The sequence below is a fragment of the Pelobates fuscus genome, chromosome 13, assembly GCF_036172605.1.
Source record: "Pelobates fuscus isolate aPelFus1 chromosome 13, aPelFus1.pri, whole genome shotgun sequence".
Lineage (NCBI taxonomy): Eukaryota > Metazoa > Chordata > Amphibia > Anura > Pelobatidae > Pelobates > Pelobates fuscus.
Window position 1 is genome coordinate 86,974,836 of NC_086329.1, and position 26,605 is coordinate 87,001,440.

At 46.4% G+C, this 26,605-nt stretch overlaps 1 protein-coding gene across 3 annotated transcripts in view; it reads left to right on the forward strand.

Moving 5' to 3' along the window:
• The window catches only part of ZNF687 (zinc finger protein 687), a 47,514-nt gene that overhangs the window by 12,150 nt on the left and 8,759 nt on the right, over positions 1-26,605 (forward strand). Inside the window, exons 1-8 of one of the 3 annotated variants that reach the window (XM_063439922.1) lie at positions 11,759-12,473; positions 16,027-18,302; positions 19,202-19,380; positions 19,725-19,901; positions 20,034-20,211; positions 21,279-21,614; positions 22,653-22,765; positions 26,417-26,555. In XM_063439922.1, coding sequence (XP_063295992.1) covers positions 16,047-18,302; positions 19,202-19,380; positions 19,725-19,901; positions 20,034-20,211; positions 21,279-21,614; positions 22,653-22,765; positions 26,417-26,555 — 3,378 coding nt within the window. In that variant the 5' untranslated portion in view covers positions 11,759-12,473; positions 16,027-16,046. Of the gene's footprint in view, positions 1-11,758; positions 12,474-15,600; positions 15,764-16,026; positions 18,303-19,201; positions 19,381-19,724; positions 19,902-20,033; positions 20,212-21,278; positions 21,615-22,652; positions 22,766-26,416; positions 26,556-26,605 lie in introns of those variants that run through there. The other 2 variants (XM_063439924.1, XM_063439923.1) reach the window with 2 other exon arrangements.

Genomic DNA, 26,605 nt, shown 5'->3' on the forward strand with positions numbered 1-26,605 from the left:
CTAGGTCCCGTTCCCAGTATTTAGTGAAGTAGGGGAGAGGCGTGTCGGTGGATGGTGTGATCTGCATGCGGTAGAGGAACGATATTGCGTGTGGTGGGCTTGGAGGGTTCGTGCATACCGTCTCAAATGTAGTGAGTGCACGGGCTGCTGAGTCCAGTCCGGGTGTGGTCTTCAGAAACCTCGTTAGTTGGTGGTATTTGAAGTGGAGTGGCCAGGTGTGCGGGTTATTCGGGACCAGGTCTCCCAGAGGCGTGATTGAGCCCTGTTTGTACACGTCCTTCAATCTGCAGGGGGCCGGTAGTCCCAGCGCCGTAGTGTAGCGGGGGTCCTCCGCCAGGGGGAATCTTGGGTTGTGCGATACGGGACAGAGAGGTGAGAGCTCCGGAGCCATGTCTTTTTGCAGTGCCAGTTTCCTCCAGATGGACATGGTGACATTCAGTGTTGGGTGTTGTTTTGGCAGCTCACCTGACATTGCTCTCGGGAGCCATGGAAGGAGGGAGAGGGGTGTCCGCGAGAAGCTCGCCTCTATCGGGATCCACAGTTTGTCTTTCGGGTTATGTGTCCATTCTATCAGCCGTTGGAGGTGGATCGCCTGCCGGTATTTTGCCAGGTCCGGCAATCCTAGGCCCCCGTATAGTTTGGGTTTGGTGAGAGTGGCAAAGTTCAGTCTCGCACGTCTACGGTGCCACACGTATTCTGTCATTGTCCTTCGGATTTGTGCGAGAAAGGGTTTGGGGATATGTACTGGTAGGGTCTGTAAGAGGTACAGGAGACGAGGGAGAACATTCATCTTGAGGACGCTGATCCTTCCCAGCCATGTGATGTGGGGGAGGTGCCAGGAATCCAGGTCTTTCGTGATCCGGTCGAGGAGGGGTGGGAAGTTGATGCGGAAGGTGTCCGCGAGGTCCGCTGATAGCCATGTCCCCAGGTATTTGATCGCCTCTGTGCACCATCGGAAGGGGAAGTCAGTCTGTAGGCTGGTCACCAGCGTTTGAGGGCATCCCACATTGAGGATCTCAGATTTAGTGAAGTTGATTTTTAGGTTTGATAAAGTGCCGTATGTGTCGAATTGCTGCATCAGTTCCCTTAGGGAGCGCTGTGGTTCGGTGACCGTGAACAGGAGGTCGTCCGCATATGCGGAGACTTTGCTGACTCCCCAGCCGCCTCCGATCCCAGAGATGTCGGGTTGGGATCTCACGGCATTGAGGAACGGCTCCAGGCTGATGACAAAGAGCAGAGGTGACAATGGGCAGCCCTGTCTCGTGCCGTTTTTGATCTCAAACGGATCGGAGAGAAGTCCGTTTACTTGTACCCGGGCAGTCGGGTTGGTGTACAGGGCCGATATCCAGGCCATCATGTGCGGGCCCAATCCGAGGTGTTCTAGTGTGGACCGCAGGAAGGACCAGTCGACCCTGTCAAAAGCCTTCTCCGCGTCCGTTGAGATCAGGAGAGCAGGCGAAGGGCCCTGCTTTGCCGCGTGGATCAGGTTGAGCGCCTTGGTGGTATTGTCTCTGGCCTCCCGACCTTCCACGAATCCCACCTGGTCTGGATGGATTAGGTCTGGTAGTAGTGGTTGGATGCGGAGGGCCAGGATCTTGGCGAACAATTTGAGGTCAGTGTTTAGCAAGGAAATCGGTCGGTAGCTAGCACAGGAGGACGGGTCCTTCCCTTCCTTTGGTATTATCACGACATGGGCTCGAAGCGAGGCTGGGTCCATTGTGCCTCCGTTTTGTATGGAGTTGTAAAGGGTGAGCAAGTGTGGGGTAAGAACGTCTGCGAACATCTTGTAATATTTTGCCGTGTATCCGTCCGGTCCCGGACTCTTTCCCTGTTTTGCCTTTTTAATGGCTAAGCATACTTCTTCGCTCGTGATATCTTCCTCTAGGGCGGATATGGTTCCGGGCGGGAGCTTAGTTGTCATGTGTTGTGTAATATATGCTTTTTGTCGTGCTGCAAAGATCTCTTCTGATGTGGTGTTGCGTATGGGGTTTGCGGGCAAGTTATACAGTGAGGAGTAATACTGTCTGAATCCCTCCGCAATGGCTTTTGGTGTCAACAGGGATTGTCCCCTCAGGGAGATTCGTTGGACATGGCTCTTTAGTCTCCGTGCTCTCAGCGCTCTTGCGAGTAGTTTGCCGCTCTTGTTCCCGAATTCATAGAACGTTTTCTTCGCGAGTTGGAATTGGAATTGAATCTTCGATGTGAGTCGTGTGTTGAGATCCGCTTTGGCGTCTAGGAGTTGTTTGTAGGTAGCGTCGTCGAGGGTGCGTTTGTGTCGCGTTTCTAGTTGGGTTACTTGGTCGATGAGGTGTGAGATTTCTTGCGCGCGCTGTCTTTTCAGGCGGGTACCGTGTTTGATGAGAATTCCTCTGATCACGCATTTATGCGCTTCCCAGATGGTGGGCAGTGTGCAGTCAGGCGGCTTGTTGGTGAGGAAGTAGTGCTCCAGAGCGGTGCGCACCTCCGTTTGTATTATTGGGTCATCCAAGAGGGATTCGTTAAGTTTCCACGTCCATTGCGATTTGTAGGGCCTGGGGTTGTCGATGGTCAAGAGTATTGGTGCGTGATCCGACCAGGTCATGGGTGCTATGCGAGCAGATCTCAGTGTGTCCAGGTCTCTGTGTTGGACGAAGAAGTAGTCTATTCTCGAGTAGGAGTTGTGTGGTGTCGAGTAGTATGTGTAGTCTCTTTCTGTATCGTGGAGAATGCGCCAGCAGTCTGCGAGCTGATGGTCGGAGAGGAGGGACCTCATGCCCCGGAGGACATGGTCCGGTATCGTGGAGGTGCCTTTCGACGTGTCGATTCTGGGGTCCAGAGGGGCGTTGAAGTCCCCACCAACTATGACGGTGCCTTCTCCGAACGGTTCTAGGGTTCTTAGGGCAGAGGTTAGGAACTTCTTCTGTCCCTTGTTCGGGAGGTAGAGGTTCGCCAAGGTGATTTTCGATTCGCCTATTTTCCCTTTGATGAAAAGGTATCTGCCTTCCGCGTCCTTTATCTCCGCCTCCAGATGGAACTGAGTGTCCGCCGAGAGTAGGATGGCCACTCCCTTGGATTTGTTCAAGGGGTTGTGGGCGAAGTGTCCAGTGGGATAGTATCTGTCGGAGAACCTAGGGGCCTGGGGTGCGTGGAAGTGGGTTTCCTGGAAGAAGGCAACCGACACCCCCAGCGCCCTGATCTCCCGTAGGGCTCTGGCCCGCTTGCGTGGGGAGTTGAGGCCCCTTGCGTTGATCGTGTAGAGGTTGATGGTGCTGCTGTCCTTTCTGCCTGCGCCGGGGGCGCGGGGAGCGCGGGGGGGCGAACCCATGCCGCTGGGTCTCCCGCGGACCCGGGCTGGGTGGTGTTCAGGGAGAGGAAGGGAGGGAGCAGTGGAGTGGGGTGTGTGGGTTAGTGAGTGTGATTGGGTCGCTAAGGCGACAGTAGGTAGGGGTAATGTGCCGCTGGGAGGCGGAGGTCCGGGGACGTTGTCCCGTGTGTCCGCCTCACAGGTTTGTTGGCAGTGCACCCGTGGGGTTGGTGGCGTTGGGTGAGGGGTGGTCGCCCACTAGTGACTTCCCGGTGAGAGGTGAGTCACAGTCGGCCCTCATCCGTCTCCTGCTGCCCAGTAGCTCTGTGGTGGAAATTGATGTGGCACCCATGGAGGGTAGGATCATAGGAGGGAGCGGAAACGGTCTGTGTAGTGTGTGAGCAGGCGTCCGCTTCAGCCCCTTGATGGTTTGTCTCGTGCCTCAAGCGGCGTGAGAGTGGGGTGGGGCGAGGTGGGGACTTTCGGCTACATCAGTATAACATATATCCTTAGACAGTAGCATTCCCAGGAAGAATTTAAGTAACATTTTAAACAATACAAACAATTCAAACATTTCAGGCAGTTTATGCTAGGCGAACAGATTGAACAGATTAAGCACATCAAGCATGCCCATACAGAGTGATGTCGGGTGGTGAGATGGCCCTCCGTCGTCGGTCGGTTGGGGTGTGCGTCGTGGGGGGCGTGTCCTGTCAGAGAGTATCCAGTCGGGTATGAGGGGGAGGAGGGGAGGGGGAAACGTGTGCCTATTCGCCTCTTACCCTTTGGGTTTTTGCCTTGACATTATGTTAGCTTAGGCTGTCTCGTGTTGGTAGAGTTATGACTTACGTCGGTGCGTCTGCCTTTCGTGTGTGTCTTGTGGGTGTCTAGGTGTCTCTAGTGTGGTCGTCTTGAGCCCTTTGCTTTTGTACGTATAGCGTGTCCCTGTATGCTCCTGTGTGGTCTGCCTGCCCACCCTGGGGTCAGCTTAGTCGTTCGTTTGCACTGTGTGGTGTTGTTCCAGGCCTCTCGTCAGGCAGGGTCAGTTGTCTCGTATCGGTGAACAAACCTAGAGCTGTTGTTTGGGCAAATGTTACATTTTCAAAAAAGTACATAGGTTAAGACAGAGATAAAAAACATTGGCATTAGCAGTGTGACATTGAAACCATTGCGACTCAAGGTGTCGGTGTCCTGTCCCCCTAGTGTCAGTGTTCCTTAAAGTGTGTGCAAAAGTGTGGTGAGTGGGTGTGTGTTATGCTATTGTAGGTCTATGTAGCAAAGGGTGAATAGGTTGTTGTTGCTGTGTGTTGTGTCTCATGGGGGTATGTGTGTGATTAGTGGTGTGTTTGCAGTGTCCATGATCCCCTGTAATATACTTGCACCATTGGTCACATTCTCCCATCGCATTCTACGAGAGGGTGTTCAGAGCGATGTTAGAGCAGCAGTCCACGGAAGTCCAGGAATGCACCGGGTAGGGGCTCCGGCGTGAAAATGGGACTCAGTCTCCGGGTGTGGGGGGTGTGGGAAGAGCCAGTATTGGCAATGGTAGGGCAATGGGCCGTCTAGAGGTGCTCGGTGCAGTGAGTCAGACGCCCATGTTGCAGGGCCCAATTGGGCATTGGTGAGATCATCGGGGCAGTCCAGGTGGGGTGTTGGAGCAAGATGAAGTCCAGTGTCCAGAGGGTCATGCAGAGAATGCGTGGGGGGGGGGTTGGTCAGAATGAAAAAGTCTTGGAAGTGGGGTGGGGGGGGAACTTTGATGTCTAACGAAGGTGGGTAGATCGGATCCTTTGATGCGTAGCTCAATCCTTGATCTTGAGTGGTAGGGAGTAGGTAGTGTCCCCTTTATTCCTCAGGTGCTGCTTGCTGGGGGGGGGTGAAGTCGGTGTCAGGGCCTTGTGGTATGAAGCGGCCAACAGGTCTTCCTGCGGAGCGTTCATTGACCGGGCAATTAGTCCAGTCCGGGATGGGAGTTTGTGGGAGGCCGAGCGCCTCCTGAAAAGCCTGGGTGTCTTGCGGTGTGCGGATCGTGGCTTCAGTGTTGCCCCGGCGGGCCGTAAGGGCAAAGGGAAATTGCCAGCGATATCGGATTTGGGCTTCTTGTAGCATGGCGGTTATGGGTCGTAGTGCCCTCCGGGCCTGCAGGGTGAGGTGGGAGAGGTCGTTGTATAGCTCGACCACCTGTCCCTCGTGCCTCCAGGAGCGTTCTGCACGGGCTTTCCTCATGATGTCCTCCTTTAATTGGAAGTCAGGTATATGGCAAATTATATCCCTGGGGGGGGCGCCCGGGGGTGGTTTGGGCCTTAATGCCCTGTGAGCCCTGTCTATTGGTATGCGGGCTTCCCTGGGCCGGCCTAGGATACGATTGAAAAGTGGCACTAGGAGGGCCCTAGTGTCCTCTGGGGCCTCTGATTCCCTGCAGCCTCTTACCCTGATATTGTGCCGCCTGCCGCGGTTATCCAGGTCCTCCACGTGGAGCCGCAGGTCCTGTAGTTGCTTGGCTTGTGCTGTAGTGGCAGTTATTGCAGGACAATGCAGGTCTGGGCCTTGGGTTTCTAGATTTTGCACCCTCGCTTCCAGTGCCTTGAGGGAGGTGCCGAGGGCCGAAATTTCGGTGCGCAGGGTGGATCTAACCTCCTCAATGAGGGTCTGGAAATCCTCCTTTTTCGGCAGGGATGTAAAGAGGGCATACCAGTCCGGTGTTTGTGGGGCCGGCGTGCTTCCTCGCATGCTGGGGCCGTCTTCCGACATCGTGGAGCCTGGCGAGGAGGGCGCCATGTTGGAGTCCTCCTCCTGTGGGAGCAAGTCGCCCGGCGTGTGGAGGTAACTCCTAATCGAGGGGTGGGAGCTGTTCCCCTGGGTTCTCGGGGTGGAGGGGGTCATTTGGGACCGTCTGGTGCGTCCCATGGGTGCCAGTTTGTGCTGTGAAGTCGTGCTTTTGGGCAGGCAGGAGCGGAGCGCGAGGTTTAGGCGGCCATTCTCGTCCGGCGCCAAGCCACGCCTGCAGATCCACACTGTTATGTAGCCCCACGTCTGTTCACGATAGTAGTGACGTCGACGTGCGGATGACGTTACGCAGAGGACGTGCGCGCACGTTTTGGAGTCAAAGGCCAGATACGGCCAATCGGATTCACAAGAGGGATATTTAAACTCACTCATTTCTTCTAATCATTGCCCTGTCGTGGTTTCGCTGTCGCTGGTTATCCGAGAGTGTGTTTCTTTGATTATTGTCTTTGGCTACGTTCTGAATTCTTGTTTACCTAACTATTGGCTATCCCTTGCAACTGTGTTTCGTTCTGTATTCCTGACCTCGGCTAGTATTTCGACTATTCTCTGGTACGTTAAGTCCAGTCATTCTAAGGTCCGGTTAGACGTTATCCTTATTCCTAAGTGTGATACTAATACTGCGTGTTGGATCATTGTAATCCTGACAACAGTCACGTAGAATCATAATTTCTGATCATGACTAAATGGTGTGACTACAATAATTGAACGCATTGACAGAGGCGCCATAATCAATGCAAGGAGCTTGCAGGTGGTTATTATACTTGGAATCTTCTTCTAACTTCCCAACTAAGGGCCACATTTCCACTTTTCTTTAAAAAATTTAAACATAACTAATATGTATTCAGCAATCAAGCAGTACAGTAATACGTTTTCTAAAACAACAAACAACTGAAATACAGGCCCGGATTGCGAAAATATGGACCGGTATTGTAAATGACAAAACTATTTGCCCGCTAGCAGCCAGAAAGGAAATGGTTCAAAATAATGCCGCAATCTTGGAAGAGCAAGGGTTAAAGCAGCTCTGTCACCGTGTGGGGTCTTTGCATGAATTGTGAAGACCCTTGGTCTGCCATTTTCTCCCTGTCGATCCTCTTCAGCTCCTGGCACTTCAGGCGGAAGAAACCAATGTCAGTGTTGGACTCTCAGTCATGAGCCTGAGTACTACACCGATGTCCATGGAGGATCTAACGTGGCAGTGACGGCTAAGGGCTTGCTTTTTGTCAAGCATAAGAAAAATACTAGGACAAAATATTTTGTCTTAGTATATCTTTCGACTCGTTTGGAATTTCAATGAAGTTTTATCTTCATAAAATGCTTATATTAAATTGGGTGGAGGGGGTTGGTAAAGTTGCTTTAAGTTACATGGTGTCTGGCCGGTAATTGTTTGCCAGCCACCACATTACTGTAGATAATAAAACACGGGGGTTAATATGATCCCTATCTATTTTCAGCGAGGTTTAAAACCTCCCTTATGCCTCCACCTGCCATGCTGCATATTATTAATATTGCCATTTATATAGCGTGAACAGATTCCATAGTGCTTTACTATATTGTAAGTGGAGACCCTTAATACTGGGTTTAAGCTATAGAATAAAAACTTAGTGACATGTTAGTGTTCCCACGCCCACCATTGCCCCATACTCCTACCCAGGGGTTTCGGATGGAGGGTAGTAATATACTGGAGTTGCGGACACTATAGTCACCAAAACAACTTTAGCTTAATGAAGCAGTTTTGGTGTATAGATCATGACCCTCCAGTCTCACTGCTCAATTCTATGCAATTTCTAAGTTTTATAAATGATCTTGAAATAGGGATTGAAAGTCATGTTTCAGTGTTTACAAATGACTTAAAACTTTGTAAAGTAATACAATGTGAGCAGGATATTGCTTTGCTGCAGAGGGATTAAGATAGATTGGGGGACTGGGCACTCAAATGGCAGATGACATTTAATGTAGATAAATGATGCACTTCGAGGCAACAAATGCACAAGCAACTTACACCCTAACTGTAGTGAATAAGGAATAACAACACACTGGAATGATTTAGGAAATGTTATAGGCAATGTCAATCAGTAGTTGCTAATGCCAATAAGATATTGTCATGTGTAAATAGGGGCATTAATTCAGTCTCGGGATGAGAATATCATTTTGCCTCTTTATAAATCACTGGTAAGATCGCACCTTGAATATGCTGTGCTATTTTGGGCACCTGTTCTAAAGAAGGATATTATGGCACTAGAAAAAGTGCAGCGACGGGCTACAAAATTAATAAAAGGATGGAACAGTTTAGTTATGATGAAAGGTTGTCAAATTTAAATCTGTTTAGAAAACGTCTCCTCAGAGGGGATATGATAGCATTATAGATTTGGGGCCAATAGAGGGATATATAGTGTTCGGTATACAGGGCTGTATTCCGACACTGTAGTGTTCCTTTAATTCCTAAATGGCAGAGAATTGAGCATTGAGACTGCAGAGACATGATCTATACACCCAAACTGCTTTATTAAAGGGATTGAATAGTATAAGGAATACAAAGCTGTAATCCTTACATTATAGTTCCATCTGACCCCCCCAGCTCCCCCTTTCTGTACTCATCCGATTCCAGCGCCGTTCTCCTTCTGCTCACGCACATGCATTAGGCCAGGGATAGGCAACCTTCGGCTCTCCAGATGTTGTGGACTACATCCCCCATAATGCTCTTACACACATAATGCTGGCAAAGCATCATGGGAGGTGTAGTCCAAAACATCTGCAGAGCCGAAGGTTGCCTATGCCTGCATTAGGCCATTGAAGCAATGCTTTCCTATGGGGATTTTACTGATGCTGGACGTCCTCATGCAGGGCAGGGCATGAGGACGTCCAGCATCTGTTAGGCGACCAAAAGTCGCCTTGCAACCAATGAGCTGAAGTGGTATGGGTACCTATAGTGTCCCTTTCAGCTAAAGTTGCTTTGTGGGTGACTATAGTGTCCCATTAAACACACTCAGTTTGAAATGATTAAATACTCATGGTAGTTACGTTGGGATAAATTGATTTTGATCTTTTATTACTTGGAGGTATTTGCCCAAGAACCACATTTAGTCCCCTATCAGGCAAATGACTTCCTACACATGCCACAATAAATAAGTTTACATATATGCATACAGCTGTTTTGTTTCTACTTTGTTCCTAGAATTAATCATCCTTAATTGTGATAGTGAATCTATATTGAACTGGCATATAGCTGTCTTGACTGTGGTAGCACATTTAAAGGGAATCATTCTCCATGTTGTATTTCTATCTTCCCTTTACTCTAATGGTAATGCCCCTTAGAATTGCTCACATGGCTTGGGATCACTATGCTGCACCTGTGAACAGGAGGCTTGGCTGGGATAGCTCCACCCATATAACTGCTTATGGTAGAGAATCCTTACAATGGGTCTGGTCTGTAAACAGCTTGTGCTGCTGTGGTAGCACCGTATGGGGAGAGGGGAGACCTACATAATTAAAATAAGATTATTTATTAGTTATATTCAGAGGCAACAGCGGTTTATTAATGGAACAATCCAAGCACCATAACTACAGCCTGCTGAGGTTCAGCTCTCAGCCAATGAGTCCCTCTGTATGGCAGGACTTCACTCAATGGTGTTAACTGAAGCTCCTTTCAGGTGTGTCCCGTCAGGTGGCAACCGGGATCTGGTGGACCCCAGGTAAGTTGTCGCACTGTTTTCAAAAGGTTTGACTACTTAAGTGTGTCAGAGCACTCCGAGCACCATAATCAGACTATAGTGGTTATGGTGCTTGAAGTGTTCCTTAACCCCTTAACGACCAAACTTCTGGACTAAAAGGGAATCATGACATGTCACACATGGCATGTGTCCTTAAGGAGTTAAAGAATGTGCCTATGAAAAAGGTCTGGGGTGACAGAAACAATGAGATTATCTCCCCCCTCCTCTCCAGGCATATTGTTATTATTTATTTATATACGTAGCATTGTACAATATCACTCTCACCAATGCCCCATAAGTAAATGAAGACACATAGGGTGAAAATATTTATTAAGGTAAACATGTGCAATCTTGGGGTTCTGCAGTTATTCACAAAGCACTTGACCTCTGATTTTGTGAAGAATCGAGGACATTTTGATGGCATTATTTTCCATTAATGCACGCCTTGCTCTTCTGCATCCCATCTCTCTCCTTTTTGTTTACTCTCACGCTCTTTCCTTCTGTTGTTTACTCTCTCTCTCTCGAGACACATGCACATATAATTCAAAATTCAATGTCGTACATCATCTTCATATGGGTATATGAGAAAAGTCCACTTTAGGCAGTCATTCCAAGAATTCATGTTTACACAATTCTGCATGACATGCAAATGACAAACATCATGTATCAGACTTTACCCCCAGTTTCTGCTGGCACCCTTAGCAGCGGATGCTGTTTTAATTTATGGAAATATGATTTTTGGGGGGGAATTACTGTGCCCAAGATCCTATTTCAGAGATGTATGCATGTGTGAGTATATATAAACCAAAAATTGAAGACAGGAGCACTCTCTGGGAATTTCAATTATGTATTTTCAGAAAATCACCACCTCTACATCAACGTTTCGACCCTTCTGGGCCTTTATCAAGATCTTGATAAAGGCCCAGAAGGGTCGAAACGTTGATGTAGAGGTGGTGATTTTCTGAAAATACATATTTGAAATTCCCAGAGAGTGCTCCTGTCTTCAATTTTTGGTTTATATGTCTGCTGGGATGCACCCGGGTATAAGTCGTGGATTATTACTTTATTGAAGGTTGAGTGCCAGAGGTTGGATCTTTTTATATATATATATGATTGATGTATCTCTTTTGTGCGTAAGCTCTGTTGTTTGTTTTCTCAAGCTGTCTGTAGATCGGTGCTTGTATATAGTTGTTGGCTCAGATAACACCACCCTTAGAATTACACATGTGGCCGTATTGCTATTCTATGTTTGTAAACAGCTGGTGTAACTGAGATTTCAATGCAACATGTCAGTGGGGATTCTCTTTAATAAAGAATAAGGTGTTTCTGTGGCACTCGCTGTGCTAAAGAAACCAAACCATTTCAGAGAGGATGAGGAGGAGGAGGAGGAATGGCGTTATGTTTAATTGGTGTCTTACTGTTGTGACCCACCCGAGAAGGAGGATGGGGTTGGCTGTGACACCTGCATGTTTGGGAAGGGCAAGGCTAAGTCTTATTCTAATTATTCTGTCTCCCAGGGGGGAAGGGGGAACAGGTTGTAATTAGCCTCAGGAAGGACAGTAGGAATTTACAACTCCACCCTCCTGTGTCTGTATTAACCCTTTGAATGCTGAATTATCTTTTCTGAGCCTTGCAATACTGTATGTTGAGTATTGCTATGTGTCGCACTGACTACTGTCCAGGCATGTTTCATTGCATTGAATTGTATAAAATAAGCTTTTTAAACACACTCCATGTCCTCGAGCTGCAGTCAGATATACGTTCTGCTCTGCTGATTTTGCATTTACTTGATTCAGCTGCCAGAATCACGGTTGCCTAACTCTTTAGTCAGTTAGGTATGTGTGTTTGCCTTTTGCATCCAGCAGCTGTGGAGTTAAATCTTCAGTCCAGGCTTCACTTCCCATAATACACTGCAGAAACGAATGTTTTCCTGCAGGGCCGCCCTGACCCCGTGATGTCACTGTCACATGATGCTAGCTGCTGTTTAACCAGGCCTTTGCTTTTTGCTCCTTTGCATGAAACCTGAGCAGTTCCTGGTACAGGTCAGCATACTGCAAGGCTGACAAGGCCTTCTAAACTGGTTCACTACAGGCCCTGCAAGGCCTTCTGATTAGGCTCACTCTTCTTGTCCTGGGAAGTCTTACTGAAGTGGCTCACTGATCCTGTCCTGGAAAGGCTTCCTTTTCAGGCCTACTCACCCTCATCTGGCCTGGCCAGGCCTCTGATAGAAGCTAACTGACTGTATGGCTACCAAGGCCTCCTGAACGGTTTCACACGCCTTTGGCCTGGCAAGGCTTCATGATCTGGCTCAACCCCAGCCTGGCAGGAGTGTGTGATAAGGCCCCCTACCCCCTCCCAACGAGGAAAGGCTTCCTGAACAGAGTCTTTGACCCAGCTCTAGCCCTGCAGCTCCTGTAGAGAGAAGCCATCCTTCTGTAGAATGGAGACTTGGAATATATCTGTTTATTAACCGTTTGCTGATTGAGGAATATACCCTACCTGTATTGCAGTGCACTGCTGATCTCTGCAGAAGAAATGCCAATTGTTTGACTTCGAAATACCCCCTGATTGCCGTGTTCTTTGCCTCTGCTTCGATCCTTCTTGCTGTGTAATTCGGAGCTTCGTACAGGCCTGTGAATGTTGCTCTGTCTCTGCTGTTGGCTTCCTGTGCAGCCTAGTGCATTGTTTGTTCCCAAGTGGTAGGTTATATTAACTCTTCCAGTGCCAGACCCATGAATACTTAAGGCAGTCAGTGTGTTTTAGCATGGCAGTGTTCGCATTCTTTAGTGGCATTAAGTAAAGTGCAGTGGTGATTACCAGAGAACACGTACTATAAGAATTAATGTCCCGCTGTATTTTAAGAACATATTTTACACTATGGCTCGTGTAATGTTTCTGTCTTGGATATGAACGTGTAACTATATCGGTGGCAGAGGCTCACCCCTGTGTGGGGTAATTGCTGTATTGCATAATTGTGTGGTTAGGTGTTGGTGCAAATGACAGTGTGTTGCAGTACAATCGGTATCACCTTTCACAGCCTTATGTCTGGATATATTTCTGGTGCGATTCACCTCCCCCTTCTGCCAGACTGTTTTTCCGTGCTGCCGAATTAATTCCCAGTCCAGAAAGGATTGGTTTACAGTATTACTCTATAGGTGTAGTGTTTACCACCGTCCTATGGGAAGTTGATTTACTTATGTAATTTCCACTCTATCCAGCTGTTGATTTTGGAGGTAGTAAGTCAGTAATGCGGCCTTGTCTGTCAGCCCCACTTACCTGTACTGTATCTTCTAATGTTTTAGGCTAACCGTCTATTCTAGGCCTCTCCAGCTGTATTGCTTCAGATATCAATGAACTACATATATCCTATAAATATAAGCCAAATGTCATTAGAGCAGCTTTGTAATAGTGCTTCATTCATATGAGAGCAGTGTCAACCCAGCATCGCCCATAATGCCTCATGTCTTTACAGTGCATGGCAAAAAGTTGGGTGACTTAAAATCCCCTGGACAGTTGCCTAGGCTTAAGGCAGGGGTTGACAAATCTGCTTAGAATCTAGGAGCCTACTAAAAATGTTGGGAGCCAGGTTATTTAAACTAATAGTTTTATTTTGAACGACAGAAATTCAATTGTTAAAGGGACAATATATTCACCAGGCCCACTACTGCTTAGTGTAGTGGTTGTGGTGTCTATATATTGTCCCTGCACACTTTTCAATCTTAACACGGCCTTTTCAGAGAAATCGCAATGGGGAAAAATAGGTGAGTAAACACCATTTCCGCGAGATTGGGACATACACACTCACTGACACACTCAGTGATTTGACACACACTGACTGACTGGCACACACTCACTGGCAGAGATACTCTCATTCACAGACACACCCATTTTCTCATACACTCAAAAATATATATTTTTTTATTTAAGTCCACCAAGCCTCCCTACTTTTGGGAGAGCTGGAGTGGATCCTTTCGCAGTGAGCTGCTCTGTAATCTTCAAGCTTTTCTTTGTTTGCTCATTCGCGCGCTGTTTAGTGATGTCGAGGCCGGAGTGACGTCATATTCCGGCACCCAGCTCACTGCCACAAGGGAGCAGAGTAAGAATAGCAGGAAGATTACAGCTCCCTACATGCTTGCTGGGTCGGCCGGCTGGCCACCTCCATGATCCCTCGGTTGAACAGGCTGACAAACATCCAGACGCTAGGACAAAATTCCTATTCGCCATGGCAACCTAGTGCCTGCAATTTGTCTAGCCCTGGTTTAAGGAGACGCTGAAGATGCTTTGAACTGTGACTGCAATGATTTGTAGCCATGCTTTACCTTGAACAGAATGATGAGAGTTCTAGTCAACAGCATTTAGAGGTCATTTGCGTTAGTACCCTAACCCTAAAAAAGGTCTACCTTCTTAACCAAATCAAAATGGTGCAATTGATGATGTCTCTTGTGACTGACACTGTAATTCAGCCCCATTACAGTGTTACTCAAATATTGCCCTACATTTTTAAAACCCTGTTTTCACTGAACTATTTTGAATGGATAGTATTAGAGATTTAGCTCAGCAAGAGCTGGAGAACAATAACCTGCTTTAAAGGGACCCCATAGGCCAGTGGTGAGCAAATGGTAGGTACCGAGATTTTGTAGAACTGCAGCTTTCATGATGGTTTGACATTCTAAAGTCTAGCAAAGCATCATGGCAGCTGTAGTTCTATAACACATGGGATGTACTGTATGCAGTATAACCATTTCATCTTGTTAATTCGGTATAGACTCAGAGCCTGGAGACCCTTGGTGCAGTCCCTGCATTTAGTATTAAACTATTTTGGATTGGTTTAGCATTGAAAGAGGAGGGTCCCTGGTCATCCAAAGCCTGCTCCCCACAGGTGTTCTAGCTAAGGCAGAGATTACAATTTTCCTTTGCCATACACATACATACCAGCAGTGGAGTGCTGTGATAAACAGAGTGGTCAGCTGACACTCTCATGCTTCCTCATTAGTCCTAGTAGCACAGAGGAGCTGGGATGCCAGGACCCTTCTTTAGCATTAAACCATGCACAAAATGGAGGGACTGCAACCAGGGACTCCAATGAGATCGTGATTACAGTGCCTAGAGTGTCCTTATAAGTATACCACAACTGATGCACATCCACAGACATGCAACAGTAGAGCGGAGGCTCCAACCATCAGGAAGCTCTCATTCGGCAGTATGAGGTTAGAGGTTTGTATGGAATGTGGACTTCAGCCAATAGCAGTAGTTCCAGTCATCAGATCCGATGATTGGAGCTGATAAATAAGCTTTAACAGCCTATTGATAGCTCTGTTTAGCAGCCTTTTTATGTATACTATTCTCTTTTAAATTCAGAGGGGAAAAGAGACAGTGGCCCTGAATTTTACAAATATATGGATTTATAAACTATGTGAAAGGGTACATGGACCTTCCTTGCAACATAACGTGCGCAATGGGCAAGGGTTTCTGTATTGCTTGGAGTGTCCCTTTAATGTGTCCTTACGTGGGATTGGAACAGTAGCTCATATTGTACAACAACAGAAAGCAGCTCTGCACCATCTCCTGTATCATGTGACCCCCTGGTTTCATCCAGAGCTTTTGCTCCTTGACTTTTACAGGACAAAGTAAGATCTATCCCCCCTCAGCCAGGAATTCCTGCTTACCAGCCCTTTGTGCTCCTCTCTCACCGACAGGACACATAGTGACAGATGTTAGGGACAGCATAACAAGGCAGAGTTTGTAGATCTCATTGCACATGGGGGGGGGGCAGGCAAAGGGGAGGCCGCGGCTTTCTGCTTCATTCAGCACCAGCTCTGAATGACATCAACAATTCTGTATGAGCGGCCATGCGGGAGGGATCAGGCCTAGCTTGTAAGGGATGATGGATTTTTCAGTAAGCCAGGCAGAGCTCAGTATTAGGGCCTCATTCCCAAACCCATTCGCTGCTAGCCGGCTCCAGCAACTCATGGAGGTCCAGTTTACACAGGTAGTAAAACACAGATTAGGACGGCTGCTTTTTACAGCTATTTGTTTTTTCACTGAGCCGACAACACAGCATTCCTACGATTTCCTGTTAGAGGATTTACTGGGCCTCTAACAAACGATGAGAGGAAAAGGTCCTATAGTTTTGTTTTTAAGTTTATGCTTGAGTTAGAAAGACAGATATAAATGTAAGTACTTGGAATCTGAGTGAAAATGTGATTGTGTGATTATATGCTAACATGCCTGCACATGTATGTTCTCTCCTAGGTGACTGGGTGTAGTTCATCATGGGCGATATGAAAACCCCTGACTTTGACGATCTCCTGGCCGCATTTGACATTCCCGACATGGATGCGAATGAAGCCATTAACTCTGGGCCTGAGGAGGAGGAGGAGGGAGAGGAAGAAGAGAAGCCATCAGTAGGAGATGTAGTGAGCAGTGAACATGGTTTACCACATGCAGATATCACGGCTGTTAGTGTCATAGTAAAGAACACTGTGTGCCCAGAGCAAGTGGACCCACTGGATGTACACAGCAAGGAAATTACAGGCCTTGGAGCTCGGCTATTGCATAATGGGTTCAGTAGTCCAGACATCATCCGATCCTCTGCACCAAGGTCTGTAGAATCTGTCCCCACTGCTTCCAATGGAGGGGAGAGCTGGACCCCCCGGCCAAAAGGTGTTAAGCCTATAGAATTATTTACTGACTTTAGTACAGTGGACAATCCTATAGATAGCCACGCAGCGGACTTAATTGACAGACCACGAGAAATTAAGCCAAAGGACAGGCCAATATTTGAGTCGCCTGATCCTGTTCTGTGTCGCTCTCCTGTGGATCCTGTGTTGGAAAGCAGCCACAGTCTTACCAGGGTGGCCCCTCCAGCTTTTTCCATCAGTAAGATCACTGCAGATAATTCATCACTAGGACGGTGTTTGGCAGCTCCCCCAATCAAGGAGGAGCCTATAGATGAGAGGATGGAGAGTCCATGTCCTCAGTTGGATGTTGCTCCAAAGGACATTGGTTTGGAACATTTGAAATCAGTCACTGTTCACTACCCTAAAGACACCCCACCTGTCCCTACTTGGACAGGCCCAATTACAAAATCAGAGAGTGGCACTAACAACATCCCTGAAAAAAAGAGTCCTCAAAACTACTCAGAGGATGGATTTCTCAAAACTCCAGGGGACCCTGAACCAGCTGTGGATCTCCAAGGTGCCTCACCAGAGCTTAAAAGAAACCCAGTAACTACAGCGGTTGGAGTAAAGGAGGAGCCATGCTGGAGCCCAAGGAGTCTATCCAGTGATGTTGAGGATGAAGATGGCATCAGTTCTCCATCTTCAAACTCTTCCAGACCACTGAAAGTTCGCATCAAGACAGTAAAGACCCAGTCAGGAAGTATCACCAGAACAGTCACAAGGGTATCTTCTGATTCAGATACAGTATCTTCAATGCAAATTACAGAGGAAACCCCCCAAGAGCCAGTCTCTGAGCCCCCTCAGGAGAAAGGCGTAGATGCAAAAGAAGATGTCACGCAAACCCCTGTGAATGAGAAATCAGACTCTTCTGGTCCTGCCAAGGTGGAACCTTCACAGATTCTCAAAGTGCAGTTAGGAAATGGGGTAAAACTGAAAGGATCAGTGCTGCCAGTGTCCACCATTCAGAATGCAAGCAGTGTAATGCTAATGGCTGCTAGTGTAGCACAGCAGAAAGCAGTGGTCATGCCTTCTAAGGCTAGCAAAGTTATGACCAAGAACATCATTCACCTGGTGCAGCAGCCACTTCCAAACGCAGCGTCTCTGACTAATATCAGTGCTGGAAGCCAAGTGTCTTCCACCACCACAGTCACCACCACAGCAAGCCCCCAGCGTAATGCTACTGTGCTGATGGTACAGTCACAGAAGCCAACCCCTGCTGTAGCTGGGACAGTCATCTCCCGGACACAATCGAGCCTAGTAGAAACTTTTAACAAGATCCTTAACAGCAAGAACCTACTTCCAACTTACAAACCGAACCTCAGCCCGCCAGTCGAATCAAGCCTGAGCCTTCCAGTCTTTGGCTTCCGCTGCTTGGAGTGTGGGGACTCTTTTGCCTTGGAGAAAAGCTTGGCCAGACACTACGATAGGCGGAGCATGAGGATTGAGGTGACCTGTAACCATTGTACCAAGCGCCTTGTGTTCTTTAACAAGTGCAGTTTACTCCTCCATGCCCGCAAACACAAGGACAATGGACTAGTCATGCAATGCTCACACCTGGTAATGAGGCCTATAGCCTTGGAGCAGATGATCGGGCAACCCGATGTCACACCACTGGTTTCAGTTGCTGTCTTGACGCCAGGGAAGGCAGCTACCCCTGGCCCTGCTCCAGAATCTGCGGCAACAGCTAGTGCCAGCAGTGACTCCCCAAATCTCTCTGGGAACGGAAACTGTGACCAAGCAGTCTACTCCACTTTTAGATGTTTAGAGTGCAAGGAGCAGTGTAAGAATAAAGCTGGACTGGCTGTCCATTTCCAGCAGCCTGGCTCAACCACCGCATCCCGCAATACCGTAAGTATTTCTTAAATTAAACATGGTGGGTAATAGGTGATCTCTTGCCAATATATACATTGTATACACCCAATGTTCCAACGTCTGTTCAAGGAACCAATCTCAATGTAGGCAAAGTTGCACCTTTGCGGTAGTTATAGTGCTATTGACTGCCAAGATCTGCGCTATTGATGTGAATTCTGATGATGCTAATATATAGCACTTTTACTGTTTCTGAAGTCAGAGCAAACCTTGTCTGTGGCAAATTCACTTCCAGCTATAATAAATAACAAATAGTTGTTGTCTGGTGCAGGAATTTAGAATAGCTGGAAGCTAGGTAGTCTTGCGAGAATCCAGCAGGTAAGTTTAACAGGGTCTGAGCAAGTTAGGCATAATGCTGGCAGGTAGTTGGTATGTTCTAGCAGGCACAAAGCTGGCATGTTAGGGAAACAATGGTTTGATTAATGGACATGTGCTCGGGTTGGCATTCATACATTTGGAGGTTAGTGCGTGAACTTACTGACTGTGCGGCAATTGGTGTGTTTGGCAAAGAGCTTGAAGGTTTTGTTTTTAAAACTGTTGTGTTTTGCTAGTAGTTGTCAGTTTATCTGAAATCTGACATATTTAGCAGATAGAAGGATATTCCATTTGGCAGGATGCAAACCGGAAGATTGGTATGTTTGTCAAACTGCTGGCATATTTTTCAAAATCGGTATGTTTGTGAAAAAAATTGGTTGCTATAATAAGACACTGACATGTTCAGCAGGAAATAGACATGAGTTTTTAGATGCTAGCTGGCAGGAACCTGGCAGTCTCTAAGGGGGAGAATATAGTATATTTGGCAAGAAATTGGGATGCTGCCTTCGCTTCAACATGTCTGTTATGTCTAGCAAATAATATTTTTGGGCACTGTTTTACAGGTGTGCTCTCTTTGTCCCATGATGATGCCTAATCGGTGCAGCTTTGAAGCTCACCAGCGTATGCACAAGCAGAGCCCCCCTCATGTGTGCCCTGAATGTGGAGGCAACTTCCGTATTGAAAACTTCCAGACTCACCTGAAGGAAACCTGCCTTCACTTCTCTCGCAGGATTGGTTACAGGTATGGCCTGATATGCCTCTGTGTGTGTGTGTGTGTGTGTGTGTGTTCAGGGGTATAGCACAGCACTGGGTAAATACTGCTACTATCTAAATGATACATTGGTTTGGTAGTGTACAGACACTTGCTAATTGTGTATTTAAAACATTATAATGGATGATTAACACTGTGGGATTTATATACTGGAAAATGAAAACTGAATTTCCAGATTTAGGCCAAAAAATTATAATCTGCCAATTTTACCAACTGTACCAGCTATTTTATTTGCATACTATTTGCAGTTTGGTTTTGATTCTGCATGGTTCACTGCTTGATTAACCCATTTGTTAATGTATCCTATGCTGCAGGTGTCAGAGCTGTGCTGTTGTTTTTGGAGGGCTGAATTCCATCAAGTCCCATATCCAGACATCCCACTGTGAGGTTTTTCATAAGTGCCCAATATGCCCCATGGCATTCAAATCTGCACCCAGTGCTCATGCCCACATATATACCCAACATCCAGGATTCAGCAGTCAGCAAGCCAAGTGAGTGATGCATTTTACAGGGATTTGTGTTCAGTGGGGGGGTAGTAAGGGCAATGGGGACAGTGCCTGTAAGTAACCCTTGGCCAGACAATGAATTTAAGCATGTCTTCCTCCCCGTTTCTTTTTCACTAGGATGATCTATAAATGTGCAATGTGTGACACTGTCTTTACCCACAAACCTTTACTCTGCGCCCATCTGGACCATTCGCACTTTGACCAACAGCTAGCTAATCAGAGGGTCAGTGTGTTTAAGTGCCCAGAATGCCCTCTACTCTTTGCACAGAAGCGCACCATGCTGGAACATCTGAAGGTATGCTCATAGGATGCTAAGCTTGACGTTTAGATAGCTAATATTATCCTTTTTCCGACAGTTGAGGCGTACTTTGCCATGCTACAAAAGGAAGGCTTTAACGACGTTAGGGTGGCATAGCACACTCTAACAATTGGGTCCTCCCTGCTAGCATACTTATGGCTTGTTCACCGAATCCGATCGGGGGACTGCCTGACTGCCAATCCAAGTCATGTAATCGCATTGACCCTACTCCGTTGTCAGGCAGATCCCCCAACATATAATTGGTATAATCATATAATTATGTATAAATCATATATAAATATACACTTGGAATGGGAAAGAAAATTATTATATATACTTATGTATTTTCATTCTACGTATAAATGTATTCTTTTTACATAATTATGTGATTCTATTAATTATATATTGGAGTACCTGCCTAACAACCCAGGCAGAAAGTCCAGAGAATTTTATTTGCAACCACTACATTTGACCCTGTAACTTTCCAAAACACCATAATACCTGTATGTATGGGGTACTGTTGTACTCGTGAGACCTTGCTGGACACAAATTTGTGTCTTTTATTGCAATAAAAAAAAAACAGTATTATGACATTCACAGTTAAAATGCCATGCAGACAAATAACAGCCTTTCTTAATTTCTCACATTCTTTAGATGTTATTCATTTTAAATGATGTTCCATATATACATTTATTTGATGTGAAATGAAAGCCCTGTTTCTACTGAATAAAATGATACATAGTTAAAGTCCTGGTTTAGTCTTGGTCAAAACCTGAGCAATTGCCTCCTTCCTTAAGGGATTTTCATTTATTTATAGCACCAACATATTCCACAGCACTTTACAACATTTTAAAGGGGGAAATAAAATAAATGAGACAATTACAGGAACAATAGATTGATGAGTACTCTGCATGAAAGAGCTTACAATCTAGAAGTCTGCTTGGTGCCTGGGCTCCGTAGCAGGTTTCTTGCTTTGTGTCATTGTGAGAAACTATTTTCTGGCAGTGCAGGTTGCTGGGTTCTCCTTTTTTATTACATTGATTCTATTTTTTTTTATTTTGCAGACCACACACAATAGCCACATTAGAGAGGATCCCCCTCAGGCCCCTGAGTTACTTAGTCCCAAGCCAGAGCCAATGGAGGTCCCAGTGACAAAGCAGCCGGACACAGAGGCGGAACCAGAAGCGGAGCCAGAACCGGAGCCAGAACCAGAGATAGAAGAATCTTCATCCTCTGACATGCCTAGCTCACCTGAGGTGCGCAAGAAAACAAAGACAAAAGAAGCCCAAAAGGCAGAGGGACCACGACAGAGGAGTAACTGTTGGACTTGTGGCATCTGCCATTCGTGGTTCCCAGAGAGAGACGAATATGTAACTCATATGAAGAAGGAACATGGAAAGGTCAGCAGAGCATCATGCATATAAAGTGGGGATACATAGACTAGGGGAACTGATGTGATTACTGTGTATTATTAGTTGTTTGCAGAAGATGAGGTAATACCCTGAATATTAATATTTTAATTGGAGTACAGTTAATAAGACCACATTTTTATTTTTTTGACAATCTTTATTTTTGGTTGTGCATATAAGCATAAATGAGATTACAATGTAAATGGTTGCAAGTTTCAAGAACCACGACATGGCAGAACAGCATGGCATTCTTATGACGTGCACAGGTTTTTGTGTTGTTAAGGGTTAGAAATACATTAAAGTAAGGAATCAGGAACACAACAGTTGCTGCTTGCTCTAAAACATTCATAAGTACTCTGCAGGATGTAAGGCTGTATACAGCAGTACCCAGGACCTGTCTCTGCTGAGCTCTAGCGTGGCTAAATTAAGTGTGTGTTAGGTACCGAATGTCAAGCTCAGGTACAGGTGTGTCTGCATTGTTACTGGCACCATAGGCCCGGCTATGCATCGGTTTAGGCACAATGATCGTAAGTGTGTCCTTAGATGTCAGAGCCTGTCTAAAGCCCATATTGTGAGTCAACAGGTGTCACGGTGAGACACTCAAAAGCGAATAGTAAGTGGGGCTTGGTCTTCTGTTAATGGGTCCAGTGCCCACTGTCGACCCCTACAGCTTGGTCTTCTCTTGGTCTCACCATGGGTCCAGGGTGTCATGCCCCCTCCCCGTATGGCGTCAGTGTCGAGGGAGTGGTAAGTCATGTTTGGAGAGCACTGTGTCCACCCTTGCGGGGAAAGAGTGGGGGGGGTGTAGAAAGTAGTCTGCCAGATTACAGGGACAAACATATATAGCTGTAAACCTAGAACCTCCTGCAATGTTTGGTCACTCTCAGAGCTAATTATCTGCAGGAGCAAAATCAGGCTCTCTAACTGAAAGTGTTTAAAGAGCAGATCCCATGTAGGGAAAGTTGGTCTCTGTCAGTTATTTTATGTTTGATAATATATATATTTTTTTTCTTTTCCTGCTTACTTCAGTCTGTAAAGAAATTTCCATGCCGTCTTTGTGAACGATCATTTTGCTCAGCACCCAGTTTGCGCCGTCATGTCCGGGTCAATCACGAAGGCATTAAACGAGTTTATCCGTGCCGGTAAGTACACCACCCACTCACTCTGTGATTAAGTCAGTAGTCGTTGATTGACCTATTGTTATATTTTCTCGTTTTCCGACAGAAAAAGCATATATCAATTCAGTTTATCTAAAAAAGAAATGTTTTACCAGGAAGAATACACTGGTTTGTATTCACTAAACAAAGAGTTGTGGGGAATCTAAAATTTTATTGTGAAACTTGGGCCAGGTTCGGCCCAGTCTCTTTTCAATTCACCACTGACTGCTCAGGGTGTGTGGGTTAGTGTAGCTGTAGTAAGTATGCTACTGAACCTATATGGAGCTTAGGCAGCTTGTGGAACTGGATGGACCGCACTGTTAGGATGGCGTGTTGTGCTGGAGAGAGCATGCCACTTGTGTGGAGTCGGAGCATGGTGTCCCCTACTGGAGAGAATGTGCTGCTCAAGTTGTTTAGAACACGTTGGACTTTGTCTTGATTATTAGTTGAAGATAAGCCGTAGTCATGGCTTTGTTTTAAATATCACTGTCATCCAGTCTGGTTTGATTTGATTAAGTCCCACTATCTCACTTGAAGGCAACCAGTGCTGTCAGCACTGCAGATGTTGTGGACTACATGTAACCTGATGCTTTGCCAACATTATGGCAGTAAGAGCACTGTGTGACATGTAGTTCACAGCATGTATAGTGCTGAAGGTTGCCTAGCGATTCGCTGCACACATTATTATTATTATTATTTAAATCCGCCGTGTCACCTTCAGTAATCTTTATATGTTTTGCAAAGACCCTCGAAGGTGACATCCCTGCCAGCAATGCAGTGGAAGGTAGGTTAAGTGCCAGGGGCTTTCGTTAGCCCCTGGCACTTAATCTTTATCAGTGCTGTAGTCCCAACACTGCATCCTTTATAGATCAAGTCTTGCACTATGTGAGAGCCTGATTTCCACAAATATTGCTAGTGCCGGCTGTGGAAATTGACAAAAAGTGAAGCTTTAGCACAGACAACAAAGTAGTCCCTTTGTCTAATGATATCTTTTGCCAGCATATTATTACATTTTTATCTTCAGGAAATACTCAAAATATATGGTCTTGTAATAGCACCACTTTATTTAAGGAGTATAAATAATTGCTGGGAGCTGCTGACTGTTAACTTCTGCTTGTTCAAATGCATTATGTTAACGGAGCTTAACATACGACACTGGTGTCTCCCAGATTACCATGGGTGATATAGACCCCATGGTCTAAGTTAGTTCCTCTGATTCCAGTTCTATGCCCCATTTCTGCTTTTTTTTTGTAATTCTTTATTTTTGTGGGTATGCAAGTATGAAAATCGTGTTACAACATGTGCATAAAGGATAACATGTATTAAATACAGTCCAGGTAATTAACATATAACATAAATAGTTGCACAGGTGCTATGCCACCCAATTTTTATAAGGTAATCTCTGCTTACTTTATTCCCTCATGCTATAAACAGTGGAAACATGTATTAACTCGGAGGGGCTAGTGAACAGCGTTATGTGCCCTGCTTAGATGTGTTAGGGATGCGGATTTAGCCTAGGCACGTATATGGGAGGTGGGGGGGGGGGGGGGACGTAGGTGTGTCGGCCGCTGGCCTTTCAATAGTTTGGTGCGGGCCCCAGCGTAGCAGACTGGGTGTGTGGTATATTACCGCTCCTTTAGTGGGGAGCCTATAGGTAGAGGTGAGGGACCCTGCACTGGCTTGGGGGGGGGGGGTGAGGGGGGGGAGGAGGGTAGGTCTGCTTAGCCAACATCGCTGGTCATCTGCTTACAGAGCCAGTGTCGTTTAGTATGTTTGGAACCCTGAGACATTCAGAAACTGAGAACTTTAAATATATAAAAACAATAATTAAACAGAAACTAAACAATAGGTCACATTGCCTGTAAAAGGAGAGTAAAGTCCTGGCAAGTTTAATTTACTTGCAGTGTCCCGTGTGTAGTCCCATATTTAGGTCACCTGTTTGACAGGTGTATGGTGCACTTGCGTTTGCAATCACTTGTCCTGCGCTAGGGAGTCTGTTGCCCTCGACGTTGCTTCTCTGGGTACAAACTGAGTTATTTCGTCAACGTTCCATGCTGGACTGGGTCCCGTTGCTGCTGCCGGTATCGGGAGTCCCAGGGACTGGAGAAACTTGGGTGCTTCGGACCGGTGTATCAGGTGGACCGTCTTGTCCACCTGATATCCCTGCTTGTTTTGCTTGCTTGGGGATCAATAAGGTTGTTAGTAGCCTCCTGCAATAGTGTGGCAGCTCCTGGTTCACAACCGATTCAGGCACTCCCCTGATCCGTAGGTTTCTGGCTTTAGTTTTATCCTCCATTCCCGCTAATTGTGCGGTCAGCATTGCACATTGTTTTGGCAAGAGTCCCAAAGATGTGTCCGTAGCCGCCTGTGCCATCCTTGTGTCCCCGAGGGACTCCTCAATGGAGACCACGCGGCCCGAAAGCGTAGAGATTTCCCCTCGGACAAGCGCCATGTAGGCGTCGAACATTGCCTTGATGTTCAGCGTTAGTGCTTTTATATCGGCTTTCGTGGCGGGTGCTGCGTCACCTAGGTCTTTAGGCTGCGGGATTGTGGTATGTACCTTGTTGGGGACATGGTAGGAATCAGAGACGCTGTCGTCGTCTGAGGATTGTGGGGTATAGGCCTCCATCGGCGGCATCTTGCCGAGTTCTTGCCACTGAGACGGGCGCATAAAAGTGCCGATATCTTTTGACCCCGAGCCAGGATCTGCCCTGCTCTTTTTTGTTTTTTTCCCCATAGTGTAGGGCGCTCTGGATCTGATTGTCGGGTCCCAGAGGGTAATATTGTCGCTGTATTATCTTTTCTTTCGAATCTCACGTTCAGAGCTGCAGTGAAGCGCTCTTCTGCTTTTTATCTGGCCGGACTAGTACCAGTTTGATAGATCAACAGTGTTTGTTGCCATTACATTAGTATAAATGCATTAATATAATGTATTTACTTGGCTCACTCACCACCTCAAACCAAGTGTAAAGCATTTTTTTTTTTTTTTAGGAACAGCTTGTCTGTGGCATGTAGTGTTGCTGTGTGTTAATGCAGTGACGTATTGGTTTAAATGCTGGGGAGCGTCAGTATGTGGAAGGTCAGTGTGTGCAGAGATGTGTGTAAGAAATGTCCGTATGTAGCGGTGTACATGTTAGTGTGCTTGTGTGAATTATGGTCTATACGTGTGTAAATGCAGAGGTGCAAAGAGATCTGTTTGAGGCGTCATTTTGTGTGAAGTACTGCTTCAGCTAACTCAGATTATCATAGGTCCCATGTAGCTGGCATTATAAGTGTATAGAATCCTGGTATGTGAAAAATTATCAAAAGGAAACATCAGTACAGTTTCATGGACCCGATGATATAAAACATAACTTTTATTGGCAGGCTTCATGATCCAAAAAACACCAGAGCATTAGTAGCATTATGAAGGTAAAAAAGAAAGTACACATAAAATGATAAAAAATAGTTTACAAAAACTGATGCAGAAATCCTCCATATCTGCCTTGTGTTTTGTGTGATTAGCCACACTTATTCATAAGCACGTGTTGCCTTAATACACCAGCGAGAGCAATTTGTATAAACTATTGTTTAATAGATGACAGGCTTTTCACTCACCATATTGTCTGACTCTCTCCTCGTCTTACTACCCTCCAGATACTGTACTGAAGGGAAGCGTACATTCAGCAGCCGCCTCATTCTTGAAAAGCACATCCAGGTCAGACACGGGATCAAGGTCACAGACCAGACACGGAGTCAGGAAATCCTGGTGTCTCGCAACGGAGGTAGATTGCAGGTATGTTGCTCTACAGATCTTACACAGTCAAGCATTCCAAAATGTCTTTC